This window comes from Megalops cyprinoides, chromosome 3, assembly GCF_013368585.1.
Source record: "Megalops cyprinoides isolate fMegCyp1 chromosome 3, fMegCyp1.pri, whole genome shotgun sequence".
NCBI lineage: Eukaryota > Metazoa > Chordata > Actinopteri > Elopiformes > Megalopidae > Megalops > Megalops cyprinoides.
In genome coordinates, this window is record NC_050585.1 from 21569099 (window position 1) to 21583073 (window position 13975).

General features: G+C 44.0%; 1 protein-coding gene across 2 annotated transcripts; it reads left to right on the plus strand.

Moving 5' to 3' along the window:
* Positions 1 to 1598: 1598 nt before the first annotated feature.
* Positions 1599 to 10786, plus strand: LOC118775556 (phosphorylase b kinase gamma catalytic chain, skeletal muscle/heart isoform-like). 2 transcript variants are annotated; one of them, XM_036525535.1, is made up of 10 exons: positions 1599 to 1947; positions 3044 to 3177; positions 3735 to 3913; positions 4642 to 4696; positions 6755 to 6820; positions 7417 to 7580; positions 8582 to 8672; positions 9203 to 9356; positions 9679 to 9804; positions 10120 to 10786. In XM_036525535.1, the coding sequence occupies exons 2-10, from the start codon at positions 3095 to 3097 to the stop codon at positions 10384 to 10386; spliced, it is 1185 nt and encodes a 394-aa protein (XP_036381428.1). In that variant the 5' UTR covers positions 1599 to 1947; positions 3044 to 3094; the 3' UTR covers positions 10387 to 10786. The 2 variants fall into 2 exon arrangements, with proteins under 2 accessions (XP_036381428.1, XP_036381429.1); XM_036525536.1 differs by lacking the exon at positions 1599 to 1947 and adding an exon at positions 2034 to 2148.
* Positions 10787 to 13975: the final 3189 nt, after the last annotated feature.

Below are 13975 nucleotides of genomic sequence, written 5' to 3' on the forward strand. Positions count from 1 at the left end.
ACTGCTGGTAATATATTTTATACAAAGACATCTATTTCATGGAAAACAGGAAAAGGTTTTCATTGTACAGTATTGTTTGGATTTGTGGCTAACAAACTCTCACAAACTCCCTATCAACTGAAGTTCACAACTGAACTAAAGTCAGTAAAGCACAAACCTACACTTGATATTTTCCTGAAAAACTAAAACTCAGACTCAAAACTCAAAAACTAAAAACTCAGCACACAATAAAATAAACTGCTTATATAACAGATATTACTGTATGGTTAATCTGAAGCCAAAAGTATTACGCACATCAGTATTGAAGGAGGAAAAAATGAGCCAGATTTGAAACACATCAGACTAGATGTGTTTTTATTTTGTTTATTTTTATTTCTGTATTTTCTGCTGTCGTTGTGTGCATATTAAATTTGTTCATTTTCATTGTATGAAAACAATACTAGAGAAACTAATAAAATTGATGACAAAAGGCTACTTTGTGTTCTGTGCTGGTCTATGTTGTGGATTCTGTTATGTAGTTTGTAATTTAAGGTCATATAAATACCACTCTTTGGTACCGCAGTAATAAACACAGAAAGTTAGAATATCATATTGAATGAAAATCAAAAGACAGAGGATCACATCATGTAACTGACAGAGTACTCACTTCACGATGAAGTATGAAAACATTTCACATTAACTGACGACCACTCGGTGTGAGTTATGAGACGGTTCATAAAATACATAGAGAATAGCCAGAGGAAAAGTATATATACAATAATAAAATGTCCATACATGTACAAAAGGTCTATGCTGTGAAATTAACTGCGGGGGAGCTGTGCACTGAACCATACATCAGTTTAGTGGGTGAGATCACAGTTTACATGGCACTTGTCCTGTGATCAGAGCCTACTCAAGTCAAAGGCTGTTAAGCTGCTCCAGGTGAACTCCCGACAACAGATCTAAAATGCAAACCCCAATCCTTACCCCCAGGCATTTACCGTGAAATTTTAACACTGATTCAGAGTCAGCAGCAGCCTCGGGCGAAAATAACGTACTCTTTGTATCTCGCCGAAATCAAGTTGCAATTCTCTATGTGTGATTCCTGAGGAGTATTTCACACTTGTGATTCAAGCGACTTCTGCATCTAGGGCCGTAGAGGTAATTGCATCTCGGTACATCGGCATCTAGTGGTGACATTGAGAACTGCCTGGAATTTTAAACATTTTCGTAGCTGACCAAACATTTTTTAAAAAACTTGTTTAAAAATTGATTATCTAAGTAGGGCTTGTGGCAAGCGGTCCAAAAATATTACCATTACATTGTACAACAGTACACGAATTCAAGCCCTCCAACCGTGAGAAGAGGACTAAGCTACAGCAGAACAATCTTGGCAAGAAATACCTCGAAAGGCTGGCTTTATGAACAAAGCTCATGCTTGAGCGTTACATAGGCTACATTATGCAAATCAATGTTTTCTCGAAAAATAAAAATAACAATAGCCACCGTCTCTACGTCTCTAAACAGTAAAATGTACTCATTTATCTGCCTGTTTAATCACTGTATCCGCAGATGGCCGACAAAGAACGACGGCTGTTCGGTAGCGTCACGCACGGGGGTGCTGTCTGTGCCTTGGCTTTAATCCGTAAGGGTCAGTTCTGGGCGAACGCTGCAACGCTTCTCAACATGCTGCAGGACTGTTTGTTCACAGGCTGACGGCCGGCTCAGGCTCTTGCTGGTTCCCAATTTATTTTTGGCGTCCGTCACTTGAATTTCGCCTTCTCACTAGCAAGCATCGCGTGAACGTTTTTTTTTTCTTTCTGGGAAAGCAGTTTCGACAAACATTTATTATTGATAATCGTCCATTCAGGATTTATATCTGCAGTTGATTAATAAGGAAAAGCGTTTATATGTTTTATTTTTGAAGACAATGGTTTCTGCGGGACGCCTGGAGTAACAGATCTTGATGTGAGTCACCGTAAGCGGGATGAGAGCTCTCTTATTAAACGTTTGCTAGCTACCTCGTGCTAAGAGAACGCTGGAAAGGTCAGAGAATCAAATATAGCAAAATCGATGACTGCCGCAGTATTACATTTTATAACGACATTGCCCGTATGTTGCCTACATAGATTCTGGAAAGGCTTTAGCGTTTGAAGATCGTAACGAACGGTATGTTGGCTACAGTGTGATGCTGTTGTAGATGTACCCTACTAGGCTGCGTAAATATAGCGAAATAGCTTCCGTTCTAGAATGACCATTCAGCTGGAATGACTTTCGATTTTAATGAATGCGCTTCCACTTTCACGCCAGTCTTTTGTATGCATGTCACATACTGTGATATTGAAAGTGAGAAGATGATAAAAAAAACAGATAATTTAACTTTATAATCCAATGTTTCACGTGTTGTGTAGTTGTTATGAAGACTGAAACCGCAGCGATTTCTAACTAACTGTAGGAAACCCGCTTTATGTTTTTATCAGAACCGGCGCGATAGTAAAGTGATAGTAAGAGCTTGTCAACCAACAGAGGGCATTATATCCTTAGCAATTTCGCCGGATATCTATGCTAACTTCTGAAAGGCTGTATGTCATCATCTTTGCAAGATAGCATTCGTTAGAAAGCATACTTTTAATTCTTATATAAAGCAACCATATAGACAGCATGTCATTTGTATGTTAAGAGGGTCATTTCGTGTTCTTAGCCTGTGTTTTGCATAGAATTAAACATGGTCACACCGTAGCAGATATATATTACGTATATATTAATCCAACTCATTTGAATGATTCCGGATATATTGGGCTTTTCGGCGAAGGAGTGCTCTTCCTCAGACATACTTCATTCTATCTTTAACACTAACCTTTTTCATGACTGACATTTAGAAACTATCGGGTGTCTGTCTCGCTCTAGCATAAATGTTACAGACCGTGGAAGCCCCAGCGCACCGTCCTGTAGCGTTTGCACAGATGGCATGAATCATGAGCGCATGCATGAGTGATTAACTGTAATCACAAATGTTTTTTTCTTCCGTCACGTTCAGGAATGTCCATGCATTTATCTCTCACAGTCTTTAGGCTCCAGGAACCGGTCCTGTAGCGACAGATAACGCGCGCCCAGAATGACCAAAGAGGACGAGATTCCAGACTGGGTCGGAGCGCAGGAGTTCTATGATAAATATGAACCCAAAGAGATCCTGGGAAGGTACATCGAGATCCTCCTCTCGCGAGCCAAATGTTGCAAATGTGCCTCGCAATGGCACATTATACACCGCCTCGCAGTGTATAATAATTAAATGGGGATAAATGTCTAAAGTGAGTAAACGGCTATGTCGGGCTGTGTAATATTTTTTAGTCAGATGCAGTGCTCTGGTAAAACACTTTCCATACGTATTGGAGCATCACCTTATTCAAAGGTGTGATAGCTTCAGGAACTGGAACCTGCAACCTCCTGGTTACAAGCTGTCCCTTAACCGTTATTCCTATACTTACACACCAGTATATACACTTGTAAGCCGATCCTCACGTGTGCTGTCACACTCACCTCTGTGCCGACACTCATCTGTCCTGGTACATAATGTTCATCATGCACACACATGCACCCATGCACACACATACGCCAGTCCTCCCTCACTCACCTGTAGGCATTCACTCACCTGTGTTGGTACTTAATAGTGTACTATTTATTCAGACTCACCTGTACACTCAGACTCACCTGTGGGGTCACGCTCTCATGCTCACCTGTCCTGGGTGCCATTACAGGGGGGTGAGCAGTGTGGTGAGGCGCTGTGTGGACAAGCGCACCATGCAGGACTACGCGGTGAAGATCATCGACATCACCCCCTCCGACAAGATGACCCCTCAGGAGATCCAAGAGATCCAAGAGGCCACCATCAAGGAGATCGACATCCTGAAAAAGGTCTACGGACAAAAGAACATCAGTAGGTGACCTCAGCCGCTGAGCGTCCAGCCCGCTCCTTCAGAGTCCTCACCCTGTTTCATTATGTTCAGAGAGGGAGGCCCCGTAATGGGTGGAGGCTCCATGTAGTGTCGGTCACTCACTTGTGGACCAATCAAATGGCTCTGCCTTCCATAGCAAAAACTCTAATTCTTCCAGGGCAAGGAGTCACTGATGACGTGGTGCTTGCACCAGTTTTGGGGCCCATGAAGTCTCGCTTTCCCAGGACTGTATTCTAATGAATTTTTCTCCGTCTTTCACAGGGAGGACACATGACTCAATGCCTTTGTGCATCAGAGGGTTCCTGTGCGACTGTACTAACTGAACATTGAAAAGTTCATTCATGAACACCAAGTCTGAAAAGATGTTTTAAAGACCTTTGACCTGCAGCTTTCCCATTCATCCCACTGGATCACTGAGTTCATGCAGGTCAAAAGTCAGCCACTGTGTCTGACCTCAGACAAAGAGGTTAACACATCCAGTACAGGGCCAGACTGTATCTGTGCACCTGGACTGAAGCAGTGCACACAAAACCCAAAGCTTTCTTAATAGACATGTTTTCATAGCACAGCATCTTGTGTGTGCATATCGAACAGTGCAGTGAGAGTCTGACAAGGAATGTGTCCGGAGGTCAGCTGCAGGTCAGGCGATCACGTGACCAGAACCTTTTCCGCTCAGTGTTCTCACCATTGTTCCGTCCTCTCTCCACAGTCCAGCTGAAAGACTGCTTTGAGTCCAAGGCCTTCTTTTTCCTTGTGTTTGATCTGTGAGTATGCCTCTATTGAGCACCTTTCAGACACTTGGCACACAGTGATGCCTGACTTCTGCCCACGTCGATGATCCCTGAAATATTATGCTGCTGGCGGTGAATACAAACTTCAGTCAAAACTGCTAAGTCCTCTTAAAGGATGGTGCTATTCAATCCAAAAACTATGTAAAAAACCTATGAAACACTCCATTAACATATTAATAAATTACAATTATAAGTGACAAAGAAAGTGACCCCCTTCCTTCAACAAGACATGGGATCACTTTAATGTAATGTATTGCTACTGTAGTGGCAGATTAATTTTTTTGCTTTAAAGCTGACTTGCAATTTTGACAGGTGTTACTATTCTTTTCTAGTTTCAGTGATTATTGATTATGAGCGAATACAAATGATTCCACAGCGGAGTTCTCTAAGACACATGGCCCTATGAAAATGTAATAACAGTATGTGGTTAAATATGAAATGTCATATGCAGTATATGGAATGGATAGTCTGATATAAGTGAAGACATCTGACACATTTTATGTAAGTGTATCATTTCATATATGCAATGTGATCCATATACTGCTGAATATATTTCACAACATATGCCATTTTACCATAAAATGTTACACAATACCAGGGGAAACGGCACATCAATTAAAGCCGCGGATGATGTGCTTTCTGGTGTGTGTGTGTGTGTGTGTATGTGTGTGTGTTAGAGAGGCATTTAAAGTTTTTTTTTTGGCAGTATGTCTGCGCGTTTGGTGAGGTTGTGCTCGGGATTGAATGAGCAGTGTGTTGCAGACCGGATGGAGAGTGTGCTTTGTCTCCCAGCTGAGTTTAGGTTTGCTTTGGCAGGCCATTGTGAAGCAGGCCCTCTCCCTGCATAGCAATGAGTGAAGGCTGGGACTGTGCTGTCGGGCTGAGTGCCATGCCGGTGCCAGGACTGTGGGGGCAGAGCCGGTGAAGGAGGGCAGGCTCCTCCCTCTCACTCGGACACAAATAGCTCACCCTGTTGCCGTAGCGATGTATGGGGTTGGTTGGGGGGTTGGGTGGGTACAGACAGCTCTGGTTTCAGTTTACTGGGATAGCCCCCAGTGAACAACACATAACATATACTGTATATACACAAACACACACACACGCGCACATATATACATGTGCTGTATAAATACCAGACAAGGATATTTGTGATGGGTACCCCCATACCTTGTTTCCTAATTTAGAGCTTTTCAGCTGTGGGGCCACTCCATCATGGCCTGTGAGTCACAAACAGAAGTGGCATAAAACTCAACTTTAGGAAAACCGGTGAAGATCCTCAACCTGATTGTCATCATTAACGAGCCTGCCCAGTTTCAGTAAGGATCTCCCAGAGGCAGCTAACGGCTTTTTACATAATGGTGACTAATGCTGCAGATAAAAAAGGGGTTAGGCTACATAAAATAATTTTACTACAACAAAGAGATCAGAGATTGTGTGTCCACATAACACTATTCTTTTTTCTCAACCTTAAATTATTTGGTGTAAAGTGTACCAAGGTAACTAGCATATCAGATATGATCAGTTAATAAAATATTAAGCCGCTGATGGACAATCCTTATTTGTATAGGCATGCTTGTGAATGATGTGAAGTGAATCAGAGATCAGTTTGGGATGGTAAATCGGTAAAGGGAAGTGCCCTGTGTTCCCAGTGAACCACTGCGCTGCTTCATGTATGTGAAATGCAGGTAGAATGCACAGAATGACTTATAAGTAGCAGCAAAACTGGGAGCAGAAATGCACAGTAAAGCTCATAGAGTAAAATGACCTCATTATTTTAGTTACATTGTTATTTTAATTGTACCAGTTTAATCTGCTTAGGACAAATCACATCACGGTCATTTAATAATCATTAAATGCTTAAAGAGCAAAAAGGCACTATACATAATTAGTTTTCATATATACATACATGATATACACACACACTTTTTATATATATGCATATATGCAACGTGTATACGTAACTTACATACTAGCAGTTGGAAACACAGCCTAAAATGTACTGGGTCTTTCCTGACGCTGTCTCCCCTACAGGATGAAGAAGGGGGAGCTGTTCGATTACCTCACTGAGATGGTCACGCTGAGCGAGAAGGAGACCAGGTCGTAGTCGTTTCCACATTTGCTCACACACTCACGCACCGTGCTGCTCTGAGCATGCGTTTTTGCTTGAAGGGGAGTGACATCATGTCTCTTACATGCAGAGTGTCAGAGCTCACTGTATAAACAGAGGGATCTGTGAGTCTCCCCTCTGCACTCTCCCATGAATGTGCCTTTGTTAAGCACTGGCCGTGTGGCGGCCGTCCAGAAAGGACCTGCTCGAGTGGAAAGAGGGCTAGGTCACAGTGCATGGTTAAACTTTACGGTCATTGTTGCTGAAGGAACTGAACCACATTTTTTATGCACTGATAATTTATCCATTAAAGGACATGCAGTGCTTCTTTGTATCCATACTACATGCAGTACCACCCTGACACATACATTTTGAACAGTGTATTCTGCACAAACCAGTATGAGCTGGTACTGATCCACTTCTGTTGCTCTAAATGGAGCTGATCATGTAGAGAGTGGGTCGACCATGGTCATGCTGTGGTCCTGTGGTCACTTGGTCATGGGGTGACCAGGGCATTTTGGGATTAATAAAGTATTTCTTATTCTTATTCTTATTCTTATTCTTATTTGTTCTCTGGGCCCTGCAGGAAGATCATGCGCTCCCTGCTAGAAGTGGTCCAGTTCCTCCACTCCCAGAACATCGTTCACAGGGACCTGAAGCCAGAGAACATCCTGCTGGACGATGACATGAACATCAAGCTGACCGACTTTGGCTTTTCTGTCCAGATCCAGCCAGGACAGAGGCTCAATGGTGGGTACCCTCTTTCCTTCTCTCTGTGTCCCTTTCACTGTTTCGCTTTCCCCTATTTCACTGCCACTGGACACGTCCCCACTGAAACTCCCAGCATCCTCTACTGATAGGACAACATCTCCCTCCCACCCATGTTTGGGGAGTCAACCCATGCTGTTGGGGCCCATGTGTTGGGGCCACAGGTCCCACAGGATCCTATAAGGTGTGTGGGTGTGTGCTATGGGGCATTTTAGAGAACTGAGGATTCAGAACCACACTTTGGCATCAGCATCTACCCCCTCCACCAGGCTGAATTCTTCACACACGCCACTAATCTGAGTCCAGCTCAAGCTGATTATGCCTAACTCTCAACAAATAGTGCAGACCTGACTCCATCCTCCTAAGGCCAGTTCTTGTGGGCTTTTCCTCCATGCTAGCCCTCTTCCATCCCCAAGGGTAAGCACTCATTAGAATATTAGTTATGCATTTGCCTGGTGAGAAATATGACAGTTTGTATTTTCAGTCTTTCCACCTCACTGTTCAGCCTCTATAAAGTCATCAGGTTCACATGGATAATCCTGCTGCAGGTATCCAAGCTGGACACTAGGGGTCAGTCTCAGACAGCAGAAGCCCCCCCTCCCCGTCCCTCCCACTCGGCATGCAGTGCCCCCCGTCTGACAAAGGTTAAGCTGCAACAGGATACCTAGTGTGCCCACTCCTCGGCCCATTCGTGGAGCTATTTGCTGGTGTCAATTGAAGCTCGACCTGACCTTTCCAAGCAGAACGCTGTGACTTTTAAATGTGCCTGGCTCAGCCGCAGAGCTTCACCAGCAGGCAGGAGCACACTAGAACAGTGGCTATGTCTTTGTTCTGGGCTGAGCCAGTCCTGTGAGTGAAGCAGCTTTTTGCATGTCTGTCTTTGCGTATGTTGCCAATGACAATCACTGTATTATTTCAAAGGGTAAAGAATCTGGTATAAACCCCTTATGTGCCAGTCACATGACTCCCCTACTGCTCCGCAGAGGTATGCGGGACACCTGGTTATCTGGCCCCCGAAATTATAGAGTGCTCCATGGACCCCCACCACCCTGGATATGGAACTGCAGTCGATCTGTAAGTGACCGCCATGCTGTGACCGTGACATAAACAGATATGCAGGGCGGTTAGTCCGTGCTGACCGTGACACAGACATGCTCACAGTGTGGTCAGTCCGTGCTGACTGTGACATACACACAGTGTGGTCACTCAGTGCTGACTGTGACATACACACAGTGTGGTCAGTCAGTGCACTTAAAGAGCTGACTGCTGCTGACCCCATCCCTTTACAGCAGAGACAGCTCATGACTTTGAAACACAGGAGGCAGGAATCTTCCTTTCCAAATGAATGTTGTCTAGCAGGCAAGAGTTATTTGGTCATGTTGGGCAGATATTAATCAGGATTTTAATTTGAATCGAAATGGAGTTCTCTGTGATAAAGATTCAGATATGATGACTGCTAAAATTGTAGGAAATTGGACAGGTATGCCGTGTGTGTGTGTGTGTGTGTGCCCCTGTCCACTCAGGACACCTTACTGAACCAGGCTGTTTAATGTAAATCATTCTGAGCGGTTCTAGCAGCTCTGCATGTGTGTGTCGCTTGGTAGGTGGAGCTCAGGTGTGATCATGTACACCTTGCTGGCTGGGTCGCCCCCCTTCTGGCATCGTAAGCAGATGCTGATGCTGCGTATGATCCTGGCTGGGAACTACCAGTTCTCCTCTCCAGAGTGGGACGACCGTTCCGACACCGTCAAAGACCTGGTACGCCTGCTCGGACGTCCTTTTCCACAGTCTTCCGTCTCTGCCGTGTGTTGTGACCTTGCCAGCAGAAAATAAGAGATTTCATTTTGAACATGGCAAAATGCCGCTTTTTTGAGTGTGACTGGTGTACATTGTACATTGATTGTGAGCTCTCAGAGTGTAAGTATTGAGTGGTAGCTCTCAGAGTGTGGGCATTGTTGAGTGTGAGCTCTCAAAGTATAGGTATTTTTGAGTGTGAGCTCTCAGGGTGTAGGTATTGTTGCGTGTGAACGATTTGTTTTTCTCATCATTAGAGGACATATTTCTGATTCTGTGATTGCAGATCTCCCGGCTGCTGGTGGTGGACCCGGAGACGCGGTACACAGCAACAGAGGCCCTCAACCACCCCTTCTTCCAGCAGTACGTTGTGGCAGAAGTGCGCCACTTTAGCCCCTACAGGAAGTTTAAGGTAACACAGCATGCCTCCTGCTCTCCATACACACTATATGCAGATTCACTCTGAACACACTAACACGCACATACCCACCTCACAGACATGTGCACACACCCAAAACACATATATATATATATATATATATATATATATATATATATACATACATATACACAAAGCCAACACACACATGCATACACATATACACAGACATGCATACGCACACCCAACACATGTGCGCGCACACACACACACACACATATAAACATACACAGACAGACCCACACTCAGACGCTCTAGGTGACATGTTCCTGTTCCTCCCTCTCCCAGGTGATCTGTATGACAGTCCTGGCAACCATGCGCATTTACTGCAACTACCGGCGCGCCAAGCCCGTCACCAAGGAGGTGATGAAGAGCGACCCATACGCAGTGAAGCCCATTCGCAAGCTGATCGATGCCTGCGCCTTCAAGATCTACGGCCACTGGGTGAAGAAGGGCCAGACGCAGAACCGTGCCGCTCTGTTCGAGAACACGCCCAAGGCCATCCTGCTCTCCATCGCCGCCGAGGCGGAGGAGGCTCCACTGAGGAGCTGGTAACCAAGGGGTTAACGGTAGAGCTGGCAGAGGGGAGGCTCTATGAGCTGTACAGTGGACGGAGCTACCATGTGCTGCCAGTCACTAACACGTTTGAGCCAATCAAAAGACTTTGTTCTCTACACGAAAACATTCTGATTGGATCAAACCTGTGAGTTGTTTGTAGCATATCGTGGCTCTGGCCATTTTGAGGTTCATGAAGCGTCTCTGTCCCGTTACTAGTTTATGGCCGTACCCCTAAAGGGCTGCTTGGATTGCTCTCTGATGCAGTCAGCCCCATCCCTGGTCCTGTTGGTCTCCCGCCCAGTTTGATCACCCTAAATCAGTAGGTTTTTTGACACCTGAATGGTATTTAGGTTTTGTGGTTAAATAACGTAGTATTTTGCTAAAATTGCAAAACGGTTTGGCCTTAACATTCAATGACACGTGGAAATTTTTTTCATTTTTGTCACAAAGTACATATTTTAATTTTTAAAGTATTTTTGATTATGAGTGGTGTATGAATATACAAGCAATATACCTTTATTCAGAGAGAGTTTTAATCATAGCACCTGAATACCACTGAGTATCTGATTAGGTATCATGATATTATTACATTATTGTCATTTAGCACATACTCTTATCCAGAATGACTTACTTAGGTCACAATTTTATCCATTTATACAGCTGGATATTTACTGAGGCAATTGTGGGTTAAGTACCTTGCTCAAGAGTACAACAGCAGTGTCCCAAGCAGGGAATCAAATCAGCAACCAGTTACGAGCCCTGCTCCTTACAACTCCACCACACTGCCCCATCAGTAGTTACCTTGCAGGCTCTGCTACCCTCTGAAATGGGTGGTTTGGGGTGATGCAGTGAACACAGTGGGAGGTGCACCTCCAGGACTGGGGCTGGGCTTGGCTGCTCTGCAGGGAAGCAAATTCTCAAACTGGTTTGATTGTGTTGAACCAGGCTCAGGTCACTCAGGGCTGTGAGAGCCATTTGCCTGTCGAGCACATGGTACGTCAAACCAAATGCTTTCTCTGGGTTTAATTTAAAGATGGGTATTTATTTACTCTCTCCAGATGACTGTGAAGTAGCAGAGGTCTTAATCCAAGCAAGAAGAAAACTGCCAGGCACTTGTTAAAAAACCCACACTGCCATCATGGCCTGCTTTAACCAAGCAGGTTTACAGAAGGAGAGAGCAGAGAGATTAACCCTCTGCTGTGTTCTGCTGATTCCACCCAGTGTCTCTCGCTCCCGCTGTGTGATAGCCCATCTTCAGTCGGTCTGTTCATTTCAGTCTTTCCTGCAAATTTAAACTGGGTCAGTGCAGCACCCATTCAATTTTACAAGTACCTTCTTGGATCTCTGCGTAATTACTCATTATCCTCATGGGCAGGTTTGTATTAGCCAATCACGCTGATGTGAAAGCTGTTTGAGGTGCACCCACACTGAGAAGACTGCACCCACCCACACTGAGGTGAAGATTCACACATACGTGCTGGGTAGTGTTGAGGCGCACACAGATGAAAGGGTTTAGTTTTCCTGATCTTTCCTTCTGTAATCCTCGGTTAAAGTCTTCATCACTAGATTACATGATATAAGGATCACTGTTCATTTCACACAGCACTAACCACGCAGCCCTCAGCCACCACATCATGCTGTCTTTCATCAAGCTGCTATATTACAGGAGCGATGTAGTAATGGTTTGCTTTCATTCTAGCTTTCTTTAAAAATATAAATTAATTATGTATTGTTCTCATTTATTATTATTTTTTAATCCTGCCTGAAATAGGTTTGTGTGCATGACTACGCTTTGGGCAGCTCATGCCTGTGCCTCTAGGTTTGCTGTGTTTGCTAAAATTAACTTATAAAAATAACCCTGCATACTTGAAATAATTTATACAAGAATGTACAGTGCACTGTTTATTTTTGAAACACTGGAGTTTGATTTTTAGATGCAATATGAGTGTTGTAGGAAGTTGTTTGGGTTAATGCAGATATACCTGTAGTTGTGTATCAAACACGTACACCGTTGCATCAGTAGTAACTTCTCTGTGGCTAAGATTCTGAATGGGCACCCACACTTCAGTGGTGACCTCCATGTTACAAAAATGGCACTGGTTTGTGAAATGCAGTCAGGAACCAAATTTGTCCACTGCAGCAGTCTGTTGAAACCTCCAAGCCTTCTGCAGTTATCACAGTATTTTCACATAACTGCTGTGACCCCAGCAGGTATCAGACCTGTAACACCCACAACTTCCTTTCATGAAACCCAATCAGATTGCTACACTCAGAAACCCACCTTCATGTGACTAGTGCGTGGAGAACTCCCCGGGATGACGACCCTGTCTCCCTCACGGCATCACATGAACCCTGCTCCCCAACTCATCACACACTCCAGATAATTACACTTCCACTGTAGTTCTGTCCTTTAACATTGGGTTTTTTTCCTCTCCACATGAACACATACCACCATGCCATTAATTACACGGCTTCTCTGCCATAATGCAAAGCTCTGCCTCTCAGGGGCTGAGAGTGTTGGATATACAGGGTGTTACATGCTGGTACCAGCTACCACCTGCTAAACATGTTCAAACTGCAATGTTGGATACACTGGCTCAGAACATCGCTGTCTGGGGGGAGGGTTCTTAATTTCTCATGTGTAATAAAACTACATATGGAATTAATGTTTTAAAGAAGCTGTCTGCTTTAGTGGTTTGCTAAAAATAATAAAAAACGTATTCAACAGTTCCTGACTATATATTCCTGAAAATATTGTCATCAAAATCAACATTATTTCTTTTAAAACAGTATAAATTGGTTGCCATATATTGGTGTAAAATTGTTGCATTTCATTTGTAGAGCCCATTAAAATTGCTCCAATCACACATGTAGAAATCCAGCACTGAGGTACGAACACTGATTGACATCTTTATGTATCTGTTGGTTTGGCACTCTCAAGTACCGTGTCTCTATTTAACTAAGGAGAATTGGACCCATTAACTTTAATACAGGCTAGACTGGAAATGAGTGCATATTCGTCTAGTGTTTTATTCTGAATGTAATGCCCTTCCCCCCATGTCAGATTGCCCTGCCTGATGGCTGAAGCTAAGCAGAGCTGGTTGATACTCAGATGGGAGTCCTGCTGTGAAGGCCAGGCTGCTGAGGAAAGAGGTATTGGTGGGACAGTAGGGTGGCAGTCTTATCTCTGGGCCATGAGGACAACCATTACCCCTGTGCAATTAAGAGGACACTGAGGGGGTCTAACTGAGGTTAAGGTTCCTGTGGCAACTATTGCAATGAGGGTTCCTCTCTGTCCTTGCCATATTCCCTTATCTGACTGTCAGTGTGGTCACCAAATCACCCTGCAGTTTTCCTGGCTGCAGCCTCAGCTAGGTGAGTGACACCTACTGGTGGTGGTATTGGTAAGTCAAATACCCCCCACACTGTAAAGCAGTTTGAGATTCATGAAAGAGACTGTAAATGCAATACAATATCACAAATATTAAAGTAACAGAGTAATGTGAATATCTTGATTTTTCAGTTACATACTGTCATCCAAATCCTACACTTCAACAACAATAATATATATGAAGCAGTAAATGCA